The 24,688-nt window shown below is 31.1% G+C and overlaps 1 protein-coding gene across 3 annotated transcripts; it reads right to left on the bottom strand.

The window, feature by feature from the left end:
* Positions 1–2,950: 2,950 nt before the first annotated feature.
* Positions 2,951–24,052, bottom strand: LOC107444191 (uncharacterized). 3 transcript variants are annotated; one of them, XM_016058276.4, is made up of 4 exons: positions 23,871–24,052; positions 22,517–22,637; positions 20,422–21,228; positions 2,951–4,174 (listed from the first exon to the last, which is right to left on the bottom strand). In XM_016058276.4, exons 2-4 carry the CDS (start codon positions 22,571–22,573, stop codon positions 2,999–3,001), a joined length of 2,040 nt encoding a protein of 679 aa, XP_015913762.3. In that variant the 5' UTR covers positions 22,574–22,637; positions 23,871–24,052; the 3' UTR covers positions 2,951–2,998. The 3 variants fall into 3 exon arrangements, with proteins under 3 accessions (XP_015913762.3, XP_042909853.2, XP_015913763.3); XM_043053919.3 differs by having other exon boundaries at positions 23,674–23,947; XM_016058277.4 differs by having other exon boundaries at positions 23,821–23,921.
* Positions 24,053–24,688: the final 636 nt, after the last annotated feature.

A 24,688-nucleotide genomic window follows, 5' to 3' on the forward strand; every position in this document is an offset into this window, starting at 1 on the left:
TTTTGGAAGTTATGAAGGTAAATTTCAACTCAAATCGAATGTAAATTTAACTTTATTTATGTAGTGTGGTTTTTTATTATATTATTTCAGAATATAAATAATGAATAATAAATAGGAAATTACAAATAGCATAAGTTACGACTTTCATAAAGCATGTTTTACAAAACTAACTTAATTCAGATTTTGATAAAATAGGCTCATTTCTAAAAAAAAAAGAAACAAATTAACAATGTTTCATCAGAAAACTTATTGTATGACGAAAAAAATAGCAATAAAAGTTGCAATATAGTATTTCTTAAATCTGTCTTGAAAATTAATAATGTTTCATCAGAAAACTTATTGTATGACGAAAAAAATAGCAATAAAAGTTGTAATATAGTATTTCTTAAATCTGTCTTGAAAATTAATAATGTTTCATCAGAAAACTTATTGTATGACGAAAAAAATAGCAATAAAAGTTGTAATATAGTATTTCTTAAATAAATTTAATAATCAAACAAATATCAGCTGAACATAAGATATACTTTGGAGTAAAGTGGATGGTAGCAGAATTCGCTAATATAATTTTATTTACTATTTTTGCATTGCTAAGTAAATAATGCATGGAACGACATTGTAAAACTAAGGTTCTATGTTTTACTGTTTCACAGCAATACAGAAAAATAATCAAAATTATATCGTCGAATTCTACTACCATCCATATCTTCCTCTTGCTTACTCCAAAAAAAGCAAAGCAAAGATAATATCAGAAAATACAAAATCTAATATTATATAGCATTAAAACTAATGCAAAATAATATTACAACGAACGCTAGATAATATTAGTTTGCATAGAATCTAATATTATATTATGCAGAGCAAACAGCGACCTCTTGTATCTTTCTAATATTAGAAGTTGTGCAAGATAACATTAGATTTTATCGGTTTTCTGATATTTTCTAATATTAGGTGCTACTTGGGGAGATTTATTTTTATCTGCTACAGAACAGATTAATTGGAAACTCGAATTTCCCTTCTCAGCTCTAATTTGCAGCTGTCTAAATTAGACATTTGAAAAGAAAAAAAAAAAGAAATATGGCAATTTAATTCATCTATCAATTTTTTAGTTTTCATAACTGACGCATTTCCGAATTTAATGCTTATCAAAAAAATTATGATCACAATTCTTCAAAACGAATATATGGGTGATTCTTTTGAAATATGACAATTGGACCAAAAAATTTCTTCAAATTTAAAGTCTTCAAAATAATCTAACATTTTTTTTGTACACTTCTTTAGTTACACTTATTAATATCTTACAGATAGCAGTGTAGTTTATTGACATTTGCTCGAGAGAAAAATAAAACAGAAATTCACTAAATCTTGAATGCTAGGAAAATGACATATTTTAAGTTAATAGTAAGAAAAACAGTTATTTTAAGTTAATAGTAAGTAACTCAACTTAAGCCTTTATGTTAGATGGACCATAAATTACTTATTTTTATCCACTGTAGAAATAATCAAAAAAAAATTTTGTTGCTGATATGTACAGAATAAAATTGTGTATAATAATCAATCATTAAATAAATAAATAACTTTGATTACATCCAAGCATATTACAATCATACATAAACTTGGTGTTAGGTTAATATTTGCTTTCCCTCTACAGTATTAGCAGTTAAAAAAATTTCTTATTCTTACAGTATTAGCAGTTAAAAAAATTTCTGGAAACACTTCAATGTTCTGGCATTCATAAGCCGGGATAATGACCAATTCGTCACTTTATAGCATATAACTTTACATTAATATTTTGGCCTAAGACGTTTATATTCTGCAGAAAACAACAGGATTTCTTAAAATAACTCAGAAAAATCCATGTAGTTTATGTTATTAATAATTTCAAGAAGCCAGGAAAATGACAACACAAAAACCTACCCACCTTGAAAATTTTTTTGAAATAGATTTTAAACCAGAAAATTGGTTCTTTATTCATGCAACTAGACATGCTCAGATAGGAGGGTATCTAATCAATCTATAACATAAGATATTGATTGCTGGCTCTATCTATTTTGGCTATAAACCACTAAATAAAAGTAGCCAGGAAAATGACAGATTTTTATGAGACAAACAAATTACTTTAAACGAAGTTTTTGTAAATAATACCCTCAGCGTATATTCTAGAAATGCATACACCGGTTGAGATAAAAAAATTAGATATTGAAAAATTTATGGAAAGTTTTGAAGCTAGTTATTACTGGAGATATTGTTGGGACATAACAGAAACATGAAATTTTGAAGTTCAATTAAATTTTTTAACTATATAAAACAGTCAATGCTAGTGCAAAGTCATTTTAAAATGCTAACAGCAATGCTTTTTATTAATATTTTTTTTTAAAAAAAAGTTCTTTAGTGTTATATTATTAGATATTGGAACAAGGGACAGTGAATTGTCATATTTCGTGAGAATCACCCATATATAATATATATATCACCATGTACCTTTTTTTCTATTCTAAAACGCTCTAAAAAAATTAACTACACATGCATTTAAAGACAATTTGTTTTAATTTTGCCTCTTCATTTAAATTAAAAAGAGGGGAAAAAAACGTAATCCTCAGACATATTACATTAGCTTCCTGAAGCAGGAGGAGCAATTCAATTCCATTAGTCTGATTGGTAAAACATGTCTGTCTTGCTTTTGACTGAGGAAGAATAAAGTTTGGATAAAACGAAAGGGCTGCGAAAAGAAGTGGTTAAAGGGGGAAACTCAAGAAGCTATTCTTCATTTTAGTCGCTAATTGGCTAAAAAAAAGTCGCCGATTTTACGCAACTCACTGTAAATTAGTTGTTTTTACTCATATTTCTACTAAAATAGTCGCCCTAGTTGATATTGCTTTAAAACAGTCGATTTAGTCACCAATGGCAGCCCTATACTCATAACAACAACAACAACAAAGTTCAATATCCAGAGTACTGTTACATACAGAAATTTCTTTTTATTAGAATGTCATATTACAGCTCAAGAGAAATAACAAAGTTGATTAAGAAATTGATTAATCCTTAAACGATTTAGGGTTTGAGAACACTTAGCCCACCACACATGTGATTCAGGCATTGTAGATGCGCCATCCTTTTTGAGGTCATCGTGTTCCTCGTAATCACTGAAATAACCCTCCCCATCCTCATCTTCCTCATCCTCCAGATAAGCACAATATTCAGCAATTTTACACATATCATCAATATTCCTATCTAATTCCTCGATGCACAAATCTATTCTGTTCATATCAAAACGTTTTAATGGAGTTTCATCAACAGGAAATGAATCAAAAAAATCTCTGAAATACTGAAGAGAGGATCTTCGTAACAAAAAAAAACTTTTTATCTTGCCGTACGTTTGAATACAATCGGTTCTACACACAATTTTTTCAATAGGTGCAATAGCCTCTACCATCAAAAATCCAATTTTTTTCTTCTCTTCGTCGACGAAATGCAATTGGTATTCATGGCGTAAAGCTCTTAGAAGGTCTGCTGTACATCTCCTTGTAATCTCCATTAAAGTAGTAGAAATTTTTTTTAAAGCATTTATGTTGTTTCTGTCATACGTATTAATACTATGAAAATAATCAACACTATAACCATACAAATTAATAAGACGTTCGAATTCTTGTATGAAATGCATTAAATATTCTTCTGAATTCTGTTTCCCACAGTCAAAGTTATCAATACCCGAAAGAAATCGAGATATAAACTCACTTACTTCTTTTAAAACATGAGTTCTATTCATTAGGGACATCAAGATAAATTTATTTATGTTATATTCAGGTTTTTCAGTATGAATTATGTCCTTAAGACGATTCATAATTAAATCACTAATTAAAGATTTTTTATTCGTAACAGTATCCAAATCAAATTTTTCAGTAGGAAATAGGTTTTTAAGACGATGCAAAATTAAAACATTATTTAAATATATTTTATTCGTATCAGTATCCGAATCAAATTTTTCAGTATGATTTCTGTTTGTAAGATAATGCGAAATTAAAACATTATTTAAATATATTTTATCCGCATCAGTATCCGAATTAGGTCTATTTATACATCTAAGCAATTCACAAAACTCCCAGGCATTGTTACTACTCTTGGTGTCTTTCAAGTGCTGCAGGAGTCTCTCTTTTCTTGACATATAATAAAAAGGCACCTAAAAAGTAACAAAAAATAGTATAAAAATAACAACTGTCTAAATTATAGATTTTCTTCGTTGGAGTGGTGATTTGACTCTTTGTGAAAAATATTTAAGTTAAAAATTGAAAAACTTATTTCGAGGAAATAAATAATTTTGTCGCAATTTGAGCATGTCAAAAATTAGTTTCTCAAAATTTGATGGCTATAAAAAATTTCGTGATTTTAAAAGAAAGAGAAATAGAAATTTAAAAAAAATACTTTTAGTGATTAAATACGAAAAATAATGAGAAAAAGAAAGAAAATGGTAGTACACACATTCTTACATAATTGAAAAGAGGAGGAGAGGGAAGGGTAAAAAGCATGGAACCGGTTTTCTCCCCAGATGGCGTAATCGAGCGTTGCTATCGCGAATACTTACAAAGGCTTTGACACCTAATAAGCATTAGGAATGTTTAAAATTATTATGTATTGAAGATAAGAAATTGGTGCTCAGGTAATATAGGGGCATTGTAGGGGGTGTTTGGTTTTAAATATAATCAATCATCAATGCCTTTACCCATTCACCCTCAAATTTATGAGGATTTTCCAGATGTAGATGGAGCTTGATATTGCGCATGTCCAGTGGACAATGTATAGTCTGTCTTTGTAAAAAAACTCTCCATAGCCATTCGTCTGGAGTGGGGGAGGTGACTATGGTTACGAGGTTCAACTATTTCAAGGGTAAATTGGGTCATTATTTAAGACAGTTATTGAGTCGGGCTGGTAGGAGAAAGAGAATTAAGCAAGAAAGATGCTCCCCTCTTTGAAATGCACTATTTCTTGTTTCCATAGCAGCAGACGGCCTTAGACTTCGTGACGAGGGGAGTTCTTTCTATAGACAAACTATATTAGTGAAATTTGATCACTTGAATATGAGACAACTTTATATGCGCGACAAGCAGAATCATTTAATTTTTTTTCTTCTGTCACTTACTTAGCTTTATTATCCAATATTATACCTTTTGAAATTCCAGCCAGTCCAATATATTTTTAATTTAATAAAAACTGTTGTTTTAACAGCTTATCCCAAAAAGAGCAAATTGTCAAAAGAGAGAAATATAATAAATAATATAAAAATGTTTTGCAAAGATGAAGCCAGTTTAGTTTTGGTGCTTTACTATTTTCTCACGTTTTAAAAATTATGGATGAATTTTAATTCTTATTTAAGTACAAAAGTTTTTTTTTTCTTCTGGAAATATAGTAATTAAATAGGATACTATTGACAAGTGAATGAATATTACGATGGGTATTATAGTTAAAAACAAATAGCTATTTCTAATAAAATTTCACTTAATGTGTATTTTTGTATAACTCTATTTTTATAACATTGTTTTTTGAATGAAAAATTATTCAAGTTCTTTTGTGAGATAAAAAAAACATTTACGAACGTGAAATTACAGAATTAAAAAAAGAATTAACAATTCGCTATTTAAAGTTGTAGGGGGATTTCATTTATTGTTAATTTAATGAAAATAATGTTAATAAAAATAATACTAATATAATATTAATTAAATCATAAAATAATTGAGAATTTTACATTTTTATTTTAGAATTTTCTATTTTGAACTATTTTTTCCTAAAACTGCCAAAATATTTTGGAATATTAAATTTGCAATTTAACAAGAGAGAAGTTTTAAAATAGCTGAAGTTTGCCCTCACATAAAAAGAATTATTATGCATAATGATGTTGCTGTAAGATCTTAAATATTACTAGAGATACTTCTAATAAAATATATCAGCATTTAAAAAATTACTTGACTCCATGAAAATCATGATTTAGAAATGCAAATAAGATAAGCAGCGAAATAAATATTCACCAAATAGCAACCTTTCTCAGAATTCGAGGAAGGAAGATTTGTCATCGTTGTTGTAGCTTATCCTCTAAATGTCTGAGACAAGGTCCATCTAAGGAAATCTAGGACCAGAAGGGGGGGGGAGGACATTAATTAGGCCCATCTTAGAGTATGGTTTCCCTGTTTATAACTGTGCCTCAGTCACCAACTTGGGTAAATTGGAAAAGGTTCAACTCAGTGTTGCTAGAATTATTACTGGACTATGACGCAGCTGTCCGAGAGTTCTCTATGAGGCTAATTTGCAACCTCTCCATACTAGAAGAAAGGCCAACCTTACCAAATATTATAACAAACTTTCTAGCTACGGTCAGCATAATAGAACCTCCCTATATTTAAACAACTGGAATAACAATCAAAGACTTAAGAAAAACAGCTTCTTTAGTCAGGCTAAGCTTCTGCCTTATAATGAAATTGAGGCCCACTCCTTAAAATCTTGTCCCCCAGAAGGACTCCCAAGAGTTTATTTCCACTTCGATTTTACAACCCCGTTCACTAAGAAGGTCTTCATTCCAGCTCATCTCTGGCAGTTGGCTTTAGAAATCATAAAAAAGATCCCCGACAATGCCATAAAAATTTTTACGGACGGCAGTAAACTGGACGACCACGCAGGCAGTGGCATCTACATCGAGAAACCACGGGATAGACAGTCTATCTGCCTAAACTGGACGACCACGCAGGCAGTGGCATCTACATCGAGAAACCAGGGGATAGACAGTCTATCTGCCTAAACTGGACGACCACGCAGGCAGTGGCATCTACATCGAGAAACCAGGGGATAGACAGTCTATCTGCCTAAACTGGACGACCACGCAGGCAGTGGCATCTACATCGAGAAACCAGGGGATAGACAGTCTATCTGCCTAAACTGGACGACCACGCAGGCAGTGGCATCTACATTGAGAAACCAGGGGATCTGCTTCCTTAACCCTGATTTCTCATCGGTCTTCAAAAGTGAATTAATAGCAATTGAACAAGGCCTTGAAGCTGCTCCTAATGACTAATTTTTCATCGTTTTATCATTAATAATCTAAAATTAGGTTTTATGTGGGATAGTTAAATTCCCAGTTCTAGTGCTATATGCAGTATAATTAAGTACTCGTTTTTAGTGTATGTACTGTCCGCAAAAAAAAGATATCACCCTGAATAACTTTCGTTCTACCCTGAATATCGGATTTTGCAACTTAGTCCCAGATTGTAAAATAATTATTACAGCAATTTTTTCAATTAAGCTAACCATTAGTTGTCATCAAATAAAAGGTTTGATTGATAAACAATTATCGAAAAATTACTATTAAATTAATCATTTATCTTGGGGATAATTTACAATTTAATTGAGTTTTAATCAATGAAAATTATACCTTTAAACATTATTTTTATCAAAAGTAAAATATTGAATTTATAGGCCGAGACGAAACAATAACTTTGTATTATGCAAAGTACAATTACTACTGCATTACCATTTTTTTTTTAAAAATTTACAAAATTAACTCTCTTGATATACAGTTATTTGAAAGATGGCAACGACAACTGAAAAGCTTTTTTCGACAGTTTTAGTTCTTCCATTTAAATAAAAAGAAATTAAAGCTGTAAAGCACAGGTATTACTTTTTAGTACTTTAGTATTAAAGAGCGTATTTTTCTCCACTAGAATCTGTTATCAATTTTTAAACTTCGGTAAAAATAAAGTATTCAGTATTATCTTATCCTCTAACATTAATGAGTGATGGGGGTGAAGAAGAGGGGCAAGTAACCTTTTAAGAAAGGAGGACTTTTAAAAGAAAAACCAGTAATTATGTTACACAGAAAATATATATATACATTTTTAAATTTTTTTAAGGGGAGGGATGAGGCAATTTTTAAAATCTCTTTATGCAGGAGATCATTCATATGTCAAATCACTCCATATAATTGTTTTTCCGCACTGTAGTTTGTCATTTGAAAATAAAGTTCAAATTGACAAACGATGAAATATTAAATTTTCATAGCTTCGTAAATTAGTAAAAAAAAAATTATTTTAATAAAAAGAAATGTGTCGGTACATGTTTTTATCAATGCATTTTTGTTGTCTTCTTAAAGCGAACATTTAATTGCATACCTGCCAACTTTTAATCCTTTCCATTATAATTTTTCCCAGTGGTATTAAAATGGAATTAAAACTTCAATTTTAAGCAGACAAATACGTTGTATTTGAGAAAACTTAAGTTGACAACCATGACTGGATCGTGTAATTTTGGCAAGGTACCTGCCCGCGCAAGCGGGCACTAGACCTCTGATCTGTGTTATGCCCTAGGGCGACTGAGACTAATGGCATTGGAATGACAACCATGATAGTAACGCATATTTATATATGTGCTTAATTTTTGTAAGAATAGTGGTGATCACAATCATTTAAAAATTGAAATTATAAAAGAAAAAAATAGTATATATTTACTACCACATTAAATATGAAAATAAAATCTTCCGGAAAATCCGGAAGAGTTGGCAGATGTAATTGGGTAGTGGAGTAGTGATGGGCGATAACAGGTATTTTCAAATAACAGGTTCCAGCTGTTCCGATACAAAATAATACCTGTTCCAAAATAACAGGTTTTAGAAAAAAATCTTCAACTTTTTTTATACTTAAAAGATAGTTTAAAATGTTTTGTGATTATTATTACGATCCCTTTGTTAACTAATCTCTTCATTCTAACACAACTTTCGTAAAATTATTTATATTTTCTGACATAATGAATTTGGTGAATTTTACTGATAGTGATTTATAATTTCATTTACTTAAATACCTGAAAGTAGTCTAACTGCATACATTGCAACCTAGTTCAATGCAACTTTTTTAAATAATCCGAATAACATCATTTTATAGTTTCAAACTAAAAAAAATATATGTTTACTAAAATGTAATTGATTCAGTTTTACCAATTTGCACGAGCTAAAACATTTAACAAATTAAATACAACTAGAGCATAATCCGATATTTTTTTAAACATTTATTAAAAAAAATTAAATTTGCAAAATAAGCACCAGTATACGAATTTAGCATAATTTTTAAAGAAACAAGCCTTTTTATAACAATTCCAAACTTTTCTTGGATAATTTAAATAATATTTTCCTTTTAAAACAATTAGCACATTAATTTAAAAATATCACATACTATGTACCCCTTAATGATAATTTTTATGTCAAGTAAAATTCAAACCATTAAGGGACAAAAATTCGCCAAATTAACAGTAATAGATTTTTTCCTTTCCTGCAGAATATTATCATTTAAAAATATATTATCTATTTGTATGCGAGTGGACGAAATTCAGCGAAATAACAAATCACTCTTCACGTAGAACATTGGTTGAATTACCACAACAAATATTTACGAGGGAAGTAAAGGACACGCCTTCATTTAAAGATATTGAGAGAGTCAATTCGCAACCTCGAAGGTCACGGTCGACCTCAAAAACGAAAGCGGAAAAAGAAACCCGCAGTGAAAGTTAGGGAGGCGGGGGGCCAATGGCGTAAAGAGATGTCTGGATTATCGAAGTAAAACTCCTTGGTTAGATGTCCCCCGAAAGACGATTGTAATTAATGCAATAAATACAGTAGTCGGAAAAAAGAAGAAAAAAAATGGAGCATTTTTATGTAAATGTAGGCCGTAGTTACTCTATAGTGAGCAATTTACTATTTCAAAAAAAATATTCTGAATTTTTCATTAAATGTATAGAATACATAAATTTAATGACCCTTAAAACTTTATTACTAAACTTCATTATTAAATCCCATTCATAAAATATTTTGCTTAACCCGAACATCCATCAGATAGTTTCCTAATATATATAAAAATAATAGCAATGTAATTAGTCTTAGAGTCCATAATCGACAACTTTATGCTTCCTTTGGCTGAAAGCTAAGAATTGTTTCTCCTTTTTTTCATAAAAAAGAAAATAGAAATATTTACACATTATTCTACTACCCTTCATCTTCTCTGTACTATTGTACTACCCCTTCATGCTTCGTCATAAGTTCAGCATTTTAAAGTAGACGAAGTAAAAAAGGATAAACATTGGGAGAAAAAATATAGGGTTTGATATAATTATCAAACACTATATTATCAAACACTATAGCTTGCATACGAAGAATGGTTTAAATATAGCTTGAATTCGCATACTAAATATAGTTTTAACAATTTTAACACCAACTTCTTATAAGGGAATAAAAAGTTAAAATATTTATTGTCTTAAAAAAAAAGTTAAAAAAAATGCGAAAGAGAGAGTGTAAGACTTAGGAGAGAAGAAATTAGACAATAAGACTCATATTTTGTAGGAAAATTTCGTGAATTTTTTTTCTATTTAACTTGTAGGAAACATGAAAATAAGGAATTATGGAAAATGCAATTGTAAACAACCTGCCCTCCCCCCCGTATGCCTGAAAACCCAAAGGTCATGGAAGACAGGTCACCGTGCCCGGCATTGCTGCAAATTAGCTTAAACTGCAAAATTATAGTAAGAAAGTCTGTGACAAAATACTAGCTTGTTCCTAAATACTAGCCTGTGACAAAATACCATCTGTTCCAAAAATACTAGGCTGTGACAAAATATCGCCTGTTCCAAAATACTAGCTGTGACAAAATACTGCCTGTTCCAAAATACTAGCCTGTGAAAAAATATCGCCTGTTCCAAAATACTAGCCTGTGACAAAATATCGCCTGTTCCAAAATACTAGCTGTGAAAAAATATCACCTGTTCCAAAATACTAGCCTGTGACAAAATACTGCCTGTTCCAAAATACTAGCTGTGAAAAAATATCTCCTGTTCCAAAATACTAGCCTGTGACAAAATATCGCCTGTTCCAAAATACTAGCCTGAGATAAAAATAACAGACTGTTCCGATATAGCATGTTTGAAATATTAGGTGGTAGTTTTATTAATAATAGGTTGTTAAGACACAGAAGTAAAACCACAAGAGGGGGGGGGGCTAGCAGTGGACTATCAATAATTTTATATCTTTAAAAAAAAATTTTTTTTTTTATTTAAACTTTTGAAAGGCTATTTTTTATTAAGAAATTTAAGACTCCCTAAATGTATTTTAACAATATAATTGCAGAATAATCATTTTCTTAGGAGTGAAATAAAAAAAAGCATTTAATGATTTACTTCGGACGCAAAATAATTTTTAACGAAATTTATATCGAATTATAACGAAATTTAAGTACTATTATTAATGTATGATTGGAATTAATATTTAAATTTAAGTTTATAGAACGAAATTTGATTTTATAGGAGCTAAATTTTATGACTTCTATTGCAGCTCTTTTATTTTTAAGACAAAGGAAACACAGAAATTGAGACTTACCATGATTTCACATATACGTTACAAAACTTATCGTATGGTACTTACGTCCCGCAGTGGACTGATCGTTAAGACACGGTTCCCATCAGATCACTGAAGTCGGCTGCAGTCTGTGTGTGCGGGTGGGTGACCACTTGGATCAGTCTGCGTAGGGACCGTGGGTGTGCGGTATGGGTCCTCGATAAACTGTTCTACCGTAAAGTGTTCGAATTCGCGTGCAGGTCGTCGGGCTACCGAAGCGGGGGGTGCCATCCCCTCTGCAGAGGATCAAAATTGTGATGGCATGTCTTCGGATCATCCTCAGGGATGCTTCCTAAACCGTCGCCAATAGCCCATTGTGCAGCTTTAGTGCGACATAAATGAACTACAATTTATGCTACTCACACGAGAAGTTTTTAATTCTTGCTGATACAAGTAAACAATTTTCTAAAGTCTATAAATTGCTTTTAAGTTTAGAAATATCATGTCTACACTTAGGAGGGGAAAAAAAGACTGTTGAAAAAATTTTGTTCTATTGATCGGATTTCACGTCTTAAGTGCTATCGGTAATAAGTCAAATTCTTTAACTAAATCGATCTTTTGTTCGATGAATTTGGGTTATTTGTTTTTCCTTCTAATTCTATTTAGGCTTGTTAATTTTACTTTTTACGTATTCCAAGTAAAAAAAATAAATTTTTTTAAACGAATTAAATTTTTTTATTTATTATTATAAAATTTCTTTAACTAAGGGAAAGACAATGTAATCTTTTTAAAAATGATTTCTTAATTTATACTAATTTGTTTAATAATGGTTGAAAAAATTTTGAATACCAAGGCACATTAACTCATGTATCATTTTAAACTATGTAATTTTAAATGTCACAATGTAAAATTCGAATGAAGTCATGTCTTTTTGAAATTTTTTAACTTAGAAACAATTTGATCAGTAATATTCAAATTTTGCATTTTAAAATTACACAGTTAAAATGATGTAAAATTTACATAGCTTAAATTTTAGTTTTCTTCTAATTATAACTAAACTAAACTAAACTCAACGGCGCGACAGCCCATAGAGGGCCAAGGCCTACTGTGCCCTTCTCAGTTTTCTTGACCATGGGCTCCGGGCTGAAGGAGCAGATGTTCCGGTTCGGTGGTCAGCCGAACGCGGAACCTCCAGTGTTTAGTTCCCAAGCATGCTTGGTACTCATTTATCGAAGGGATGAAAGGCTGAGTCAACCTTGCCCGACCCGAGGATCGAACCCAGGACCTGTGGCACGGGGGCGCAAAGCTTTACCACTCAGCCACCGGGCGTCTCTAATTATAAATAACAAACAATAATAGATAATTATTTAAAATTAATTTTTACATTCAATTTTCTTGGGATAAAAATTTTTTATAATTGTGTGATCGAGGCCGGGATAGCCTGGTCGGTAGGGCGCTGGGCCCATATCCAAGAGGTCGTGGGTTCGATCCTCGCCGGCCGAAGACTCCCCGTGTAGTAAATGGTGACTGATGCACGTTAAATCTGTCGAGTCGCAAAGTCCTCCGTGTTCCCACAACAAATCAATACCTCTGGGGGTACTGATCCAGGAGTTTCCTTGTCTTCTGGATTGGTTCAAAATTACAAGGCTACGGAGTTGAACGTTAGTAGTCGTAAACCCATGAAATTGGGTCGACTGTTCAACGACGGTTATAAAATAAAATAAAATAAAATAATTGTGTGATCAATTTCTTAGAATAGATTTCTGCCATAAAATTTCTTGAGATATGGCGATAAACTGAAAAAAAAAGTGAATAATAATACTAATTGTACTTAAACTTAGGATTTAAGCAACCGCTTTGTTGCTTAAATTGTCGGGACCATACTTTACAGATAGTGACTCACCCCCCCCCCTCCCAAATCAAAATTTGTTAAATTAAAGATATTGTTATTCATGTAAAACAGTTTTTGTGTCTGATTCGATTCTGTGTGTCTGATTCGAATATTTAGCATATAAATATATAATAATTTAGCATAATATTTAGCATATTTAGCTAATTAGCATATTTAGGGTTAACCTTAATATATATAGTTCAAAATGAAGATAAAACAAAGGAAAATTATAGACATATGTATTATAGACCTATACAAGACTGCCTAGGCATGGTTTTTGAATGCAGTTCTAGTGACACCACGAAATATGTAAAAAAAAAAATAATAATAATAAAAATTTAAAAAAAAAACTATATATAGAAATATTAACTATTGAACTAGAGAAAATAAGCTATAGATAAACATTTTTCGAATAATTCATTTGATTTTAGCAAAGTTACTCGTTAAATTATTAGATTTAAAGCAGCTCTAAAAAAAATTATAATACTAGAAATGCAAAACTTGTATAGACCCTCGCAATGTCCTGTCTACGACACTGTAATAATAAATAAAACGTGATTTTTTTTATTATTATTATAAGCTCTACAAAGATTGCTAAAAAACAGTTTAACATTTTAAAAAAAGTAGAAAAATAAATTTTTGCCAAGATAATTGAATAAAATTTTTTGCCTAGTAGTTTGGAACAGGCTTTTTGAAGTAACCTGTTATTTTTATAACAGGTATGATTAAATAACAGGTTCCAAATACCTGTTCCAGAAAATATTGGACATCTCTATAGTGGAGGTACGGAATTGCCCCACCAGCCTTGGAGAAATGGGTTCCCCGGGCTAATATAGATCGATTTAAAAGAATGGTTGTTCAGATTTTGGAATCTATTAATTTTAATTATACATATTTTGATTATTAAATAGGTTTTTTTTCTCAAATTGAAAACGTAATTTAAATTATTTATTAATTTATTTCGTGTCATGCATTTTGAATTTTTTACGTTATTATTTGTGAATTTACCGCTTAAGTTTTTACTAATATCCAGAATATCCTTATCATTAATTATCGATATTATTTTTAATAAAATTGTATCTTTATACAAATATAATAAAAAGGCATTAAAACTAAAAAAAGCTATTGGTATCACCTAGGACAGCAGATTTCAAACGGTGTTCCACGGAACCCTAGGGTTCCGTATAGAATTGCAGGAATTCCACTAGTGAGTACTTTTCACAGCCACAGACGGCTGATCACCCAAATGTAACAATCAGCTTCTGCACCCTAGAGCAGTGTTCCCCAACCCCCGGTCCACGGACCGGTACCGGTCCGTGGATCAAATGGTACCGGGCCGCCCATTTCATTGAAACTAAATATAAATTCCTAGGTTTATACCCAAAATTAAAAATATATGTGTTCCATTAAAATTTTATTTATTTAAAAAAAAGGGGCCCCGAAGGTATTTACATAAATTTTTTAATGTTTTAAAAAGTAAAAAGAAAAACACCGAATTAGTATTCACCGAATTCTTTCAATTAGTTTTAATAAAAAAAAAAATCAATCCTCATAACTGTAAATATCATAAATAAAACACGAAAGCGAAGCGCAAAATTTACATGGGAACTAGTGAAGAACAATAACAGCAACCAAAACAAAGCAACGAAATAAACTGGACATAAGCAACACACTTCGGGTGTCATTGTCTCCGATTAACCCCAAATGGAATCGTCTCATTGCAAAAAACAAGCTCAGGGTTCTCATAGTTTTAACGTTCTCGTAAGTTAAAATGTTAAATCACTTTATATTTATTTTTTGATGTAACTGTATTTTATTTTGAAGGCATGTTTAAATACAATTAAATTAAAATAAATAAATCAAAATAATCTGAAATATGAACAATCAACTCCCCTCCCCCCCAGCGGGCCGCGGTAAAATTATCAAACGTTGACAGGTCCGCGGTGATAAAAAAGGTTGGGGAACACTGCCCTAGAGTCCAAGGTCTAAAACAGAGGTTCCCAAATAGTGTTCCACGGAACCCTACTATTCCGTAAAGATTTACAGGAGTTCTGATAGTGAGTACTTTTTACAGACACAGAGGGCTGACCACCTAACTGTAACAATCAGCTTCTGCACCCTAAAATCCAATTACTAAGACAGAGGTTATAAAATGGTGTTCCACAGAACCTTATGGTACCTCGGAAAAGCTACAGTGGAGCTACAGTCGGAAAAGCTACGCGAATTAGTACTTTTTCTATAGCTAATGATGAGTATTGAAACCTCAGATTATATTTAGGTACAATCTATAATTTATTTAATTTTTTGGTAACTTTAAGAAATTATTTCTAATAAAATGCCATTAAAAATAAATAGCATTTTTTAAAATAAAATATAATATTTCTAACAACAATATAATGAATAAATTATGAAAACGACAAGCATTAGTGCTTCTCATCACGCGTTTCCGATAAAATAATTATATTCTTTAATAAAGAAATATGTTTTTTAATAACCATTTTCAACGCTTATTGTATTTTTTCTAAATTTTCATTTCGAAGTAATTCATAATTCAGCTTATTTGAACTTATTTATATTATTTATTTCAATTCATTTATTTTTAACTTAAGTACAGTCCGCAAAAAAAAAAAAAAATATGAATCAGCCTGAATATTTTTCGTTCCAGTAATCGGATTTTCACGAACTAAGTGTCAATCTTAATGGTTCCTGGGGGTGACCTCAAATATGCTAATTAATTAGTGCTAACTATTAATTAAGTTACGAAATCAGACACAAAAACGTACTTTCTCTTTAAGTGCTGTAACGACTCTTAACGATGAGAAATCTTACAAAAAAATCGTGGATAATAAAGATTGCGGCTACAATAATTCAAATAAATAGTGTAAGTAAGAAGATTCTAAATAATTTAACTTACTTTTGTTTATTTTTTAAGAAAAAAGAGAAAAAAATACAATCGATACTTGAAAGAAATATAAAATTTAAAAAAGAATATAATTCATTAAATGTCTTTAGATTTTGATAATATCTATCGAGATGATAGATCTTGCCCAAAAATAAAAATAGTTTAGAGATGAACTGGTAAAATAATGTGCAATATTTGGATATGAGGATAACGAAAAAAATTTAAAAATTTTTTAATCTATAAAATAAAGCTATTAATTATTATGCATAGTTATTATCCATGCAATTATCCTTGATGCAAGTTATTATCCAATAGGAAATTGCCTATAACTGCCGGTCAAGTAACCCCGCAGTTAAGAATCTGACGGTCAAAAAATAATGGTGGAATCGCTTTTGAACTTTCGGTCAAATCTTCCAAACCAGGGGTTTCGGAACTGGGAGTTACGCGTTAGGTCGTCAGAGTCAACGGCGAATACGGGGGTTAGACATTGGACTTCAGGGTGCAGAAGCTGATTGTTTCAGTTGGGTGGTCAGCCGTCTGTGGCTATAAAAAGTACTCACTATCAGAACTCCTGTAAATCTTTACGGAATATTAGGGTTCCGTGGAACACTATTTGGGAACCTCTGTCTTAGACCTTGGACACTAGGGAGCTGAAGCTGAGTGTTTCAGTTTGGTGATTAGTCGTCTGTGGCTGTAAAAAGTACTCACTAGCGGAATTCCTGCAATTCTTTACGAAACCCTAGGGCTCCGTGGATCACCGTTTGAAATCTACTGCCCTAGGTAATGCTAAAAATTTTTTTTAGTTTTAATGCCCTTTTATTGTTATTATATTTGTATAAAAATACAATTTTATGAAAAATATTTTTCTGTTATAAAATTGATCTTTATATTAAAAATATTAATACAAATCAATAATTAATAATAAGGATATTAGTAAAAACTTAAACGGTAAATTCACAAATAATAACATAAAAAACTCAAAATGCATGACGCGAAATAAATTAATAAATAATTTAAATTACGTTTTCAATTTGATAAAAAAAAACTTTTTAATAATCAAAATAAGCTTAATTAAAAATAATAGACTCAAAATCCGAACAACCAATTCTTTTCGATCGATGTATATTAGCCTATTATCGATCTATATTAGACTATGATCAATCTATATTAGCCGGGGCACCCATTTCTCGAAGGCTGGTGGGGAAATTCCGTACCTCCACTACTCAAATAAATTTTCGCTTTAAGAAGACAACAAAAATGCATTGATAAAAACATATACCGACACATTTCTTTTTATTAAAATAAATTTTTTTTACTAATTAACGAAGCTATGAAAATTTAATATTTCATCGTTTGTCAATTTGAACTTTATTTTCAAATGACAAACTACAGTGCAGAAAAACAACTACATGGAGTGGTATGAATGATATCCTCCATAAAGAGATTTTATAAATTGCCTCATCCCACCCCTTAAAAAAATTTTAAAAAATATATATTTTCTGTATAACATAATTGCTGGTGTTTATTTTATATTTATGGTGGTGTTACTTATATTTATAATTGAAAACATTAAGATGTGAATTGAGTATTCAATTATTTTTTTTCCTTTTAAAAGTCCTCTTTTTCTACAAATGACTTAGGTTACTTGCCCATCTTTTTAATCCCCATCACTCTGTAAGTACCCATTAACGTTGGAGGATAAGATAATACTGAAAAGAATCGATTTGTGTCACAAAACAGTTCTTTCAATGTTAAAAGATATAAAATCGCTCAAATGAGTCGAACAACCAGCACAAAGAATCATTTAAATACTGTAATGTTAAAGTATAAAAAAATCGACACAAAAATCAACTCTTTGAGCCAATATTAATGCTAAGAGATAGGATACAGTTCGAAAGAATCGATTCATTTGGCTTAATGGTTCATTTTATGCTAAGAGAAGCAAACAGTTCATTGAATCATTAATGCGATTCTCAACTTTTTTTTCCCTATTTCAGTTTGTTTTCATCCAATCAGAGGTTCGCATTTATATTTCAATTAATTATCCAATCAGCGCAACAATTTCATTTTCTGTAGATTTCGCTTCTTGGTTTTGAATAAACGATAACATGGAACTCCTGTAAAAATAACTTTGCTTTATTTTTACAGAAGTTTAAAATTTGATAACAGATTCCAGTGGAGAAAAATTTGCTCTTTAATACTAAAGTACTAAAAAGTAATACCTGTGCTTTACAGCTTTAATTTCTTTTTATTAAAATGGAGGAACCGAAACTGTCGAAGAAAGCTTTTCAGTTGTCGTTACCATCTTTAAAATACATAACTGCAGATCAATAGAGTTAATTTTGTAAATGGAAAAAAAAAAGGGTAATGCAATAGTAATTGTACTTTCCGTAATACAAAGTTATTGTTTCGTCTCGGCCTATTAATTCAATATTTTACTTTTGATAAAATAATGTTTAAAGATATAATTTTCAATGATTAAAACTCAATTAAATTGTAAATTATCCCCAAGATAAATGATTAATTTAATAGTTCTTTTTCGATAATTGTTTATCAGCCAAACCTTTTATTTATTGACAACTAATGGTTAGCTTAATGGAAAAAATTGCTGTAATAATTATTTTACAATCTGGGACTAAGTTGCAAAACTGATTATAACTGCGTAGCACTATGTTTTCGCTGTCACGCTTAAGGCTTCGCTGGCACGCTTAATTATTTGGTTTACTGAAACCCGCAAACGCAAATCAAATGTTTTAAGATTTGTCTAGGGGGAAAAACCGATTATTAATTTTATATTAGTATTAGTTTTGTTAGATAAAGTGTAGTTCGTTCACCAGGAGTTGACATTTGTTGCTCCATCATCTACTCGGACGAAGAGTTCATTTCAGAGCGGGAGTAAGAGGGAAAAACATCTCCGCGCTTAAAATTGAGACAACCGTTTATGCACTCCAAACACTAACAGTGAATTCTTTTTAAGTCACTTACTTCGTTTTATCACCTGCTATTATACCTTTCGTTACTCTATCTAATTAAATTTATTTTAAATTCAGAAACGTCTATGTGCCCAGCAAAATGTTTTAAAAAAGGGCAAACTATTCACTCAAAAGAGAGAAATATCATCAGATTTATGAAATATTTAATGTTAAAAAAATGTACATAAAGATCGCGAAATAAATATTTTTGTCATACCATCGCCAAAATAACAACTTTTTTCAGGATTGTTCACATCCTTCTCTCAAAAATAGCGAAATAGTATCGTCGCTAGGACTGGGCGATACATCGATTCTTCGGAAAACATCGACGTTGTGAGATCATCGCCGATCCGATGTTAAGGTTGGCGTCTTTCACGAAGCATCGGAAAATCCGATGTTCGCGCGATGTTTCCCGATGACGCGAAGACCGATCCTTCAGATTCAACATCGAAGCACGCGCGAAGAGCATTTCCCCGAATTATCAAGTAACGATGTGCTCACACGATGATTTCCGATGTGACTCGACGATCTTTTCCTCTGTGTTTCTTCCTTCGCGAATTATCAAGTAACGATATGCTCACACGATGATTTCCGATGTGACTAGGAGTGAAACTAACTCATCGCCAATGAAAGATGAAAAAGTGCTTTCTTCATTTCGTGCAAATCCAAGAAAAGAATGTGATTCTCGGAGGATTATTTATGTTTTGTTATTTGACAATACTTTAAGATCATTTTCGTCTTGTTGAAGAAACGATCGTCTGTTTCGATAAGACTTTTTATTTATTTACTTTTTTACCTATTTATTTTTCTTTGTTAAATCTGAAGAATTGCATTCCTTCAATATGGATAAAATGTTTTCATCAATAATTTTATATAAAGCTGCAATTTTGCATAATAACCACGTTTTCAATGATTAAAAAATGATTATTATTATTATTAAAAAATATTTTTAAAAAAATCTAATATTTTTGCAAAAAATTTTTGCTAAAATTGCGGCGAAAAATTGACTTTTGCAAACGAGGTTTTGCTGAAGATTCAGCATCAGCTAAGATTCAGCATCACGATGCTGAAATCTTAGCATCGCCCAGTCCTAATCGTCGCGTACCACGTGATGAAGGCAGAGCCAAATGCCAACTCCTGGTGAACGAACTATCAAGACAAAAATGCTGTATAGAGAGGCGAAATATGTACCGAGGGGCTTCACAGAAGGTAAAGCTTGACTAGCCCTACCCCTGTAAACGGTACACGAAATATCAGTATTCAAGAACATTGTCACTTTTTAAAGAAATATTACAAAAAAGTTCATATTTACCTTGTCCAAAAAATAGTAGCAATATCTAAACTGCTGCAAATAAAACTGTTCGCAAATATAATCATCTCTGTCAATAGCTAGTGAAGATCTTCGTGCCAATAAACATTTCTCTATAATAGATTTTGAGGCACTGTGCAGTAGAAACAACCTAGTTGAAATTAGTGAAACAGCATCAGACATTAAAGCTTCGATTTCTCTATTATGATCATCGGAGTGATTACCTTCATCAAAAATTACATTGGACACTATGGAATGTAGATAAGAGATTGAATGCTGAATAAAGAGTGATCCATCATCTGACTCATTGCCCTCAAAATGATTAAATAATCTATCTTCAACCATTTTTAAAGCTCCTTGGGTATCTAAAATCCTATCAGGATTTATCTCATTTGCATTTTTAAAAAAGCATTCAACATCACTTATAAAAGATTTTAAGTATTCTTTTGAACTCTGGCTCTTGGGATTTAAGAAATTAACCGTATCAATACTAAAAAGAAGTGAAATAAGCTGCTGACGTGTTTCATTAGAGCTATTTCTAAGCGCCTTTAAGATTGTATCAATTAGAATATATTCAGGCTTATCTTTATGAATGATTTCTTTTAGCTCGCAGATAATTGAATGAGCTTCTAACTCATCCTTGTTTAGGGAAATTTCTACGGGAGGGTGAAGAGAGATATAATCAGATTCTTGAGCGACTTCTTTAGCGTTTATGAGAATACCACAGAATTTTTGGGCTCTGTTGTTTTCCTTGATAACTTCTAAGGTCTTCTGAAAGTTCTCCTTAAGTCTCACATGCGAAAAACATACCTATATAGAATAAAATTATAGTTAAGACCTGGTAATACTTGTCAATGAAAAGTTTAACGATATTTTTTTGCCCTGAATTATCCGAGGAAGATTTATTGCAATAAAATAGCTGTAAAATTTAAACCAAAGTTACACCTTCAGAACATGAGAAAAACATACTTATATAGAATAAAATTATAATTAAGACCTGGTAATACTTGTCAATGAAAAGTTTAATGATATTTTTTGCCCTGAATTATCCAAGGAAGATTTATTACATTAAAATAGCTGTAAAATTTAAACCAAAGTTACACCTTCAGAAAAAGTTGAGATTTGTGTAACGTTATTTTAAGTCTATAAATGTTTATATTTCGTTATTATAGTAATTAAATTATGAATTACGAGCATGAATTCTTTCTTTATGCGCCATTAATCTTCAAAGTTCAATTATATGAACTCCATTTATAAAACGCCATTACAATGTAGAAAGCGCCGTTACATTGAAGAAAACACTATAACACTGAATAGAGCCTCCACACGGTTTCTTACAAGAAGTCTGCGCACAGTACTTAAAAAGCCGACCACTTGTGCGCATGAACCCAAATTCCATACCTGCCAACTTTTACGCATTTGGCGTAAAATTTTATTTTTATATTTAAAGTGGTAGTAAATATATATTTTCTTTACTTTTATAAACTTAATTTTTAGATGATTTTAATCACCACTATTCTTAAAAAAATTAAGCATATATATTAATATGTGTTACTACCATTGTTTTCAGCTTAAGCTTTTACAAATACAATGCACTTTTTTGCTTAAAATTGAAATTTTTATTCCACTTCAATACCACTGGGAAAAATCATAATGGAAGGGATTAAAAGTTGGCAGGTATGAAATTCTATTTTAAAAATACTTGAGAGAAATTTATCATATATATTTTAGAACTGAATCTATAGTGGTTGACAAGTAAATAAAACAACCCAATTATATTCATAAATTAAAAAAATTTTTAGACACATTTTTGCTACCAATTTTAATTTTTAATAGATTTCATATTAAATGGTTCTTTCTAAAGTTCAAACTTGGTTTGCCTTTATAGTGGTCTGATCAGACTACCTACAATAAACCGCGTGGAGGCTTTCAGTTATCGAAGGCGTTGATAGAGCACCTTTATGTTGAGATGGGCCGGGAATTCCACCCCCTCTCTTTTATGTGCTTCAGGTTAGGTTCATCTTGAGCAGATTCATTATCGTTACTAGATTTACCAGTACAACGATCCTAAATTACTTAACAGTAGAAATCTACTTACTCTGTTGTTCCAAAAATGCCATTTAGGGAGAATTTGCAGAATGGCCTGACGATACATCGTATATAACTTCAGATAAATTTTCCACACAACTTCTTCACTAAACCAAGTATACACTAGTTTTCTAAATAGAAAAAAAGATTTATTAGTAAGCAAACACTATGTAGAAATTACGAGACTTTATAGCCATACCTTATTAATTTGTAAAGTAAACTCTCGATCAACCAGATTATCCCGAATGATCTCAGAAAAAGTTGTTTATAAATAAAATTGCGGCAACTACAATTTACGCCTACCTTGAATTACATTATGACAAATTATACGTGACGAATTGGCGCAGAAACAATTTAACTAACAATCTTTAAATGCATTTTAGACAAAGTATTTTTATCCGTTCCAATTAATCAAGAGAATTGTGTTAATAAAAGTGTAGGAAAGGCAGGGTTAGTCTGGTTGGTAGGGCACTGGACCTATGTCCAAGAGTTCATGAGTTCAAACTCTGCCAGCCAAAGTATTCCCCGTGTAGTAAATGGTGACTGATGTACGTTAAATCTGTCGAGTCACAAAGTCTTCCATGTTCCCAAAACAAATTATATCTCTGGGGGTACTGATCCGGGAGTTTCCTTGTCTTCTGGATTGGTTCAAAATTACAAAGGCTACGCAGTTGAACATTAGTAGTCGTAAACCCAAAATTGAGTCGGCTATTCAACATAATTAAATCTAACGTTATCATTAAAAAGCATTATTAAATCTTAAATTTTGTTAATTATTATATCTTATTTAAATTTCTTTGTGTAAAAATATATATTATTTAAAGCTCTTGAAAAAAGTACATTTTTGCTAAATTAAATTTTATGCAATTAACAATTAATTATCGTTTAAAAGTTAATTTACTAAAGTTTATTTGAATAAAATATCATTTTAGAACCAGATTCGGAGCATGTTAAGAAAAATTAAATTAGCAATCATAAATCATTTTAAGAATCAATACAAAATCATCAATGCTACAATTAAAATATACCCCGAGTTGATTTTCAACACTACTTCTTTATATGACTTTCGTTACATTAATCATTTACTTAAGTAAAATCAGTAGATAAATTATTAAGATACACAGGATTATACAAAAGATATATAAGGCAAAAATAATTTAATAATACCGGGAGTAGAGAGAATTAAAAAAAAAAGTGCACGTGGGGAAAAAAATGTGCACGTGGAGGAAAACAAACTAATTAACTATCACGTTTTCCATTGCTTGTTAGATTTAATTTAGAAAAGCATTATCATTCATTAAAATTTTGAATTACCTAGGCAATTATTAAGGAACAATTTAAAAAAATAAATTAAAGCAATTTACATTTTGGCGGCCCCTGATATCGCCGGTGGATCCACCGCTCACAACCAAGTTCACGTACAGCTCTCGCTTCCGACTGCTAGGAAAAAGAGGGGGGGAGAGAGACAAACATCTAAAGACAGCGAAGACCACTAATGTAGAAACGGCGCAGGTTTGCCTCAGGGCTTCTTGCAGTGGAAGATGACTAAAATTATAAACCAAACCAGTTTTTATAGCGCATGCGCATTGGTGCGATTGTTCCCTCCCCTGCATCACTCCTTCCCCGTAGTACTCATTGATATCTTGTGAGATTGTTTGAAAGTTGTTTTCTCCATTTCTGCTGCTGAACGCAAGGCCGGATTAACCATTAAGCACACTAAGCACGTGCTTAGGGCACCAGAGGATAGGGGAGCACCACAAAGCCTAACTAAATGTTCGCAGTACATATTTTTTTTTGTTTTGAAACATTGATTATCATTTATTATTTTGAGCTTCCATTTTAAGAGTAGATAGCATCCATTTCTAAGTACGAAATTTCACATAATAAAAGAAAAAAAAACGAAAGATGTTTTGTATCAAAAATTTTCGGTCTTATAATGAAATTAGGTAGTGAATTTCTATGCGATAAAAGCTCTATTTATTTATCCATTACAATAATTCCATAACATGCTGCTACGATTCATGTTTACAGAATATTTTTCACAGTTGTAGCAAGTTAATACTCCGGCAATTTGATATTTTTATGAAAAAAAATTGATTTACAAAATTTTGATGCAATGGTTTGATGATGTAAAAAATCTATGTTGTGCATGTTTGCAGTTTTTGTTTATACTACATAAAAT

This window comes from Parasteatoda tepidariorum, chromosome 4, assembly GCF_982258835.1.
Source record: "Parasteatoda tepidariorum strain Cologne lab strain chromosome 4, Ptep-v5.0, whole genome shotgun sequence".
NCBI classification, from domain to species: domain Eukaryota; kingdom Metazoa; phylum Arthropoda; class Arachnida; order Araneae; family Theridiidae; genus Parasteatoda; species Parasteatoda tepidariorum.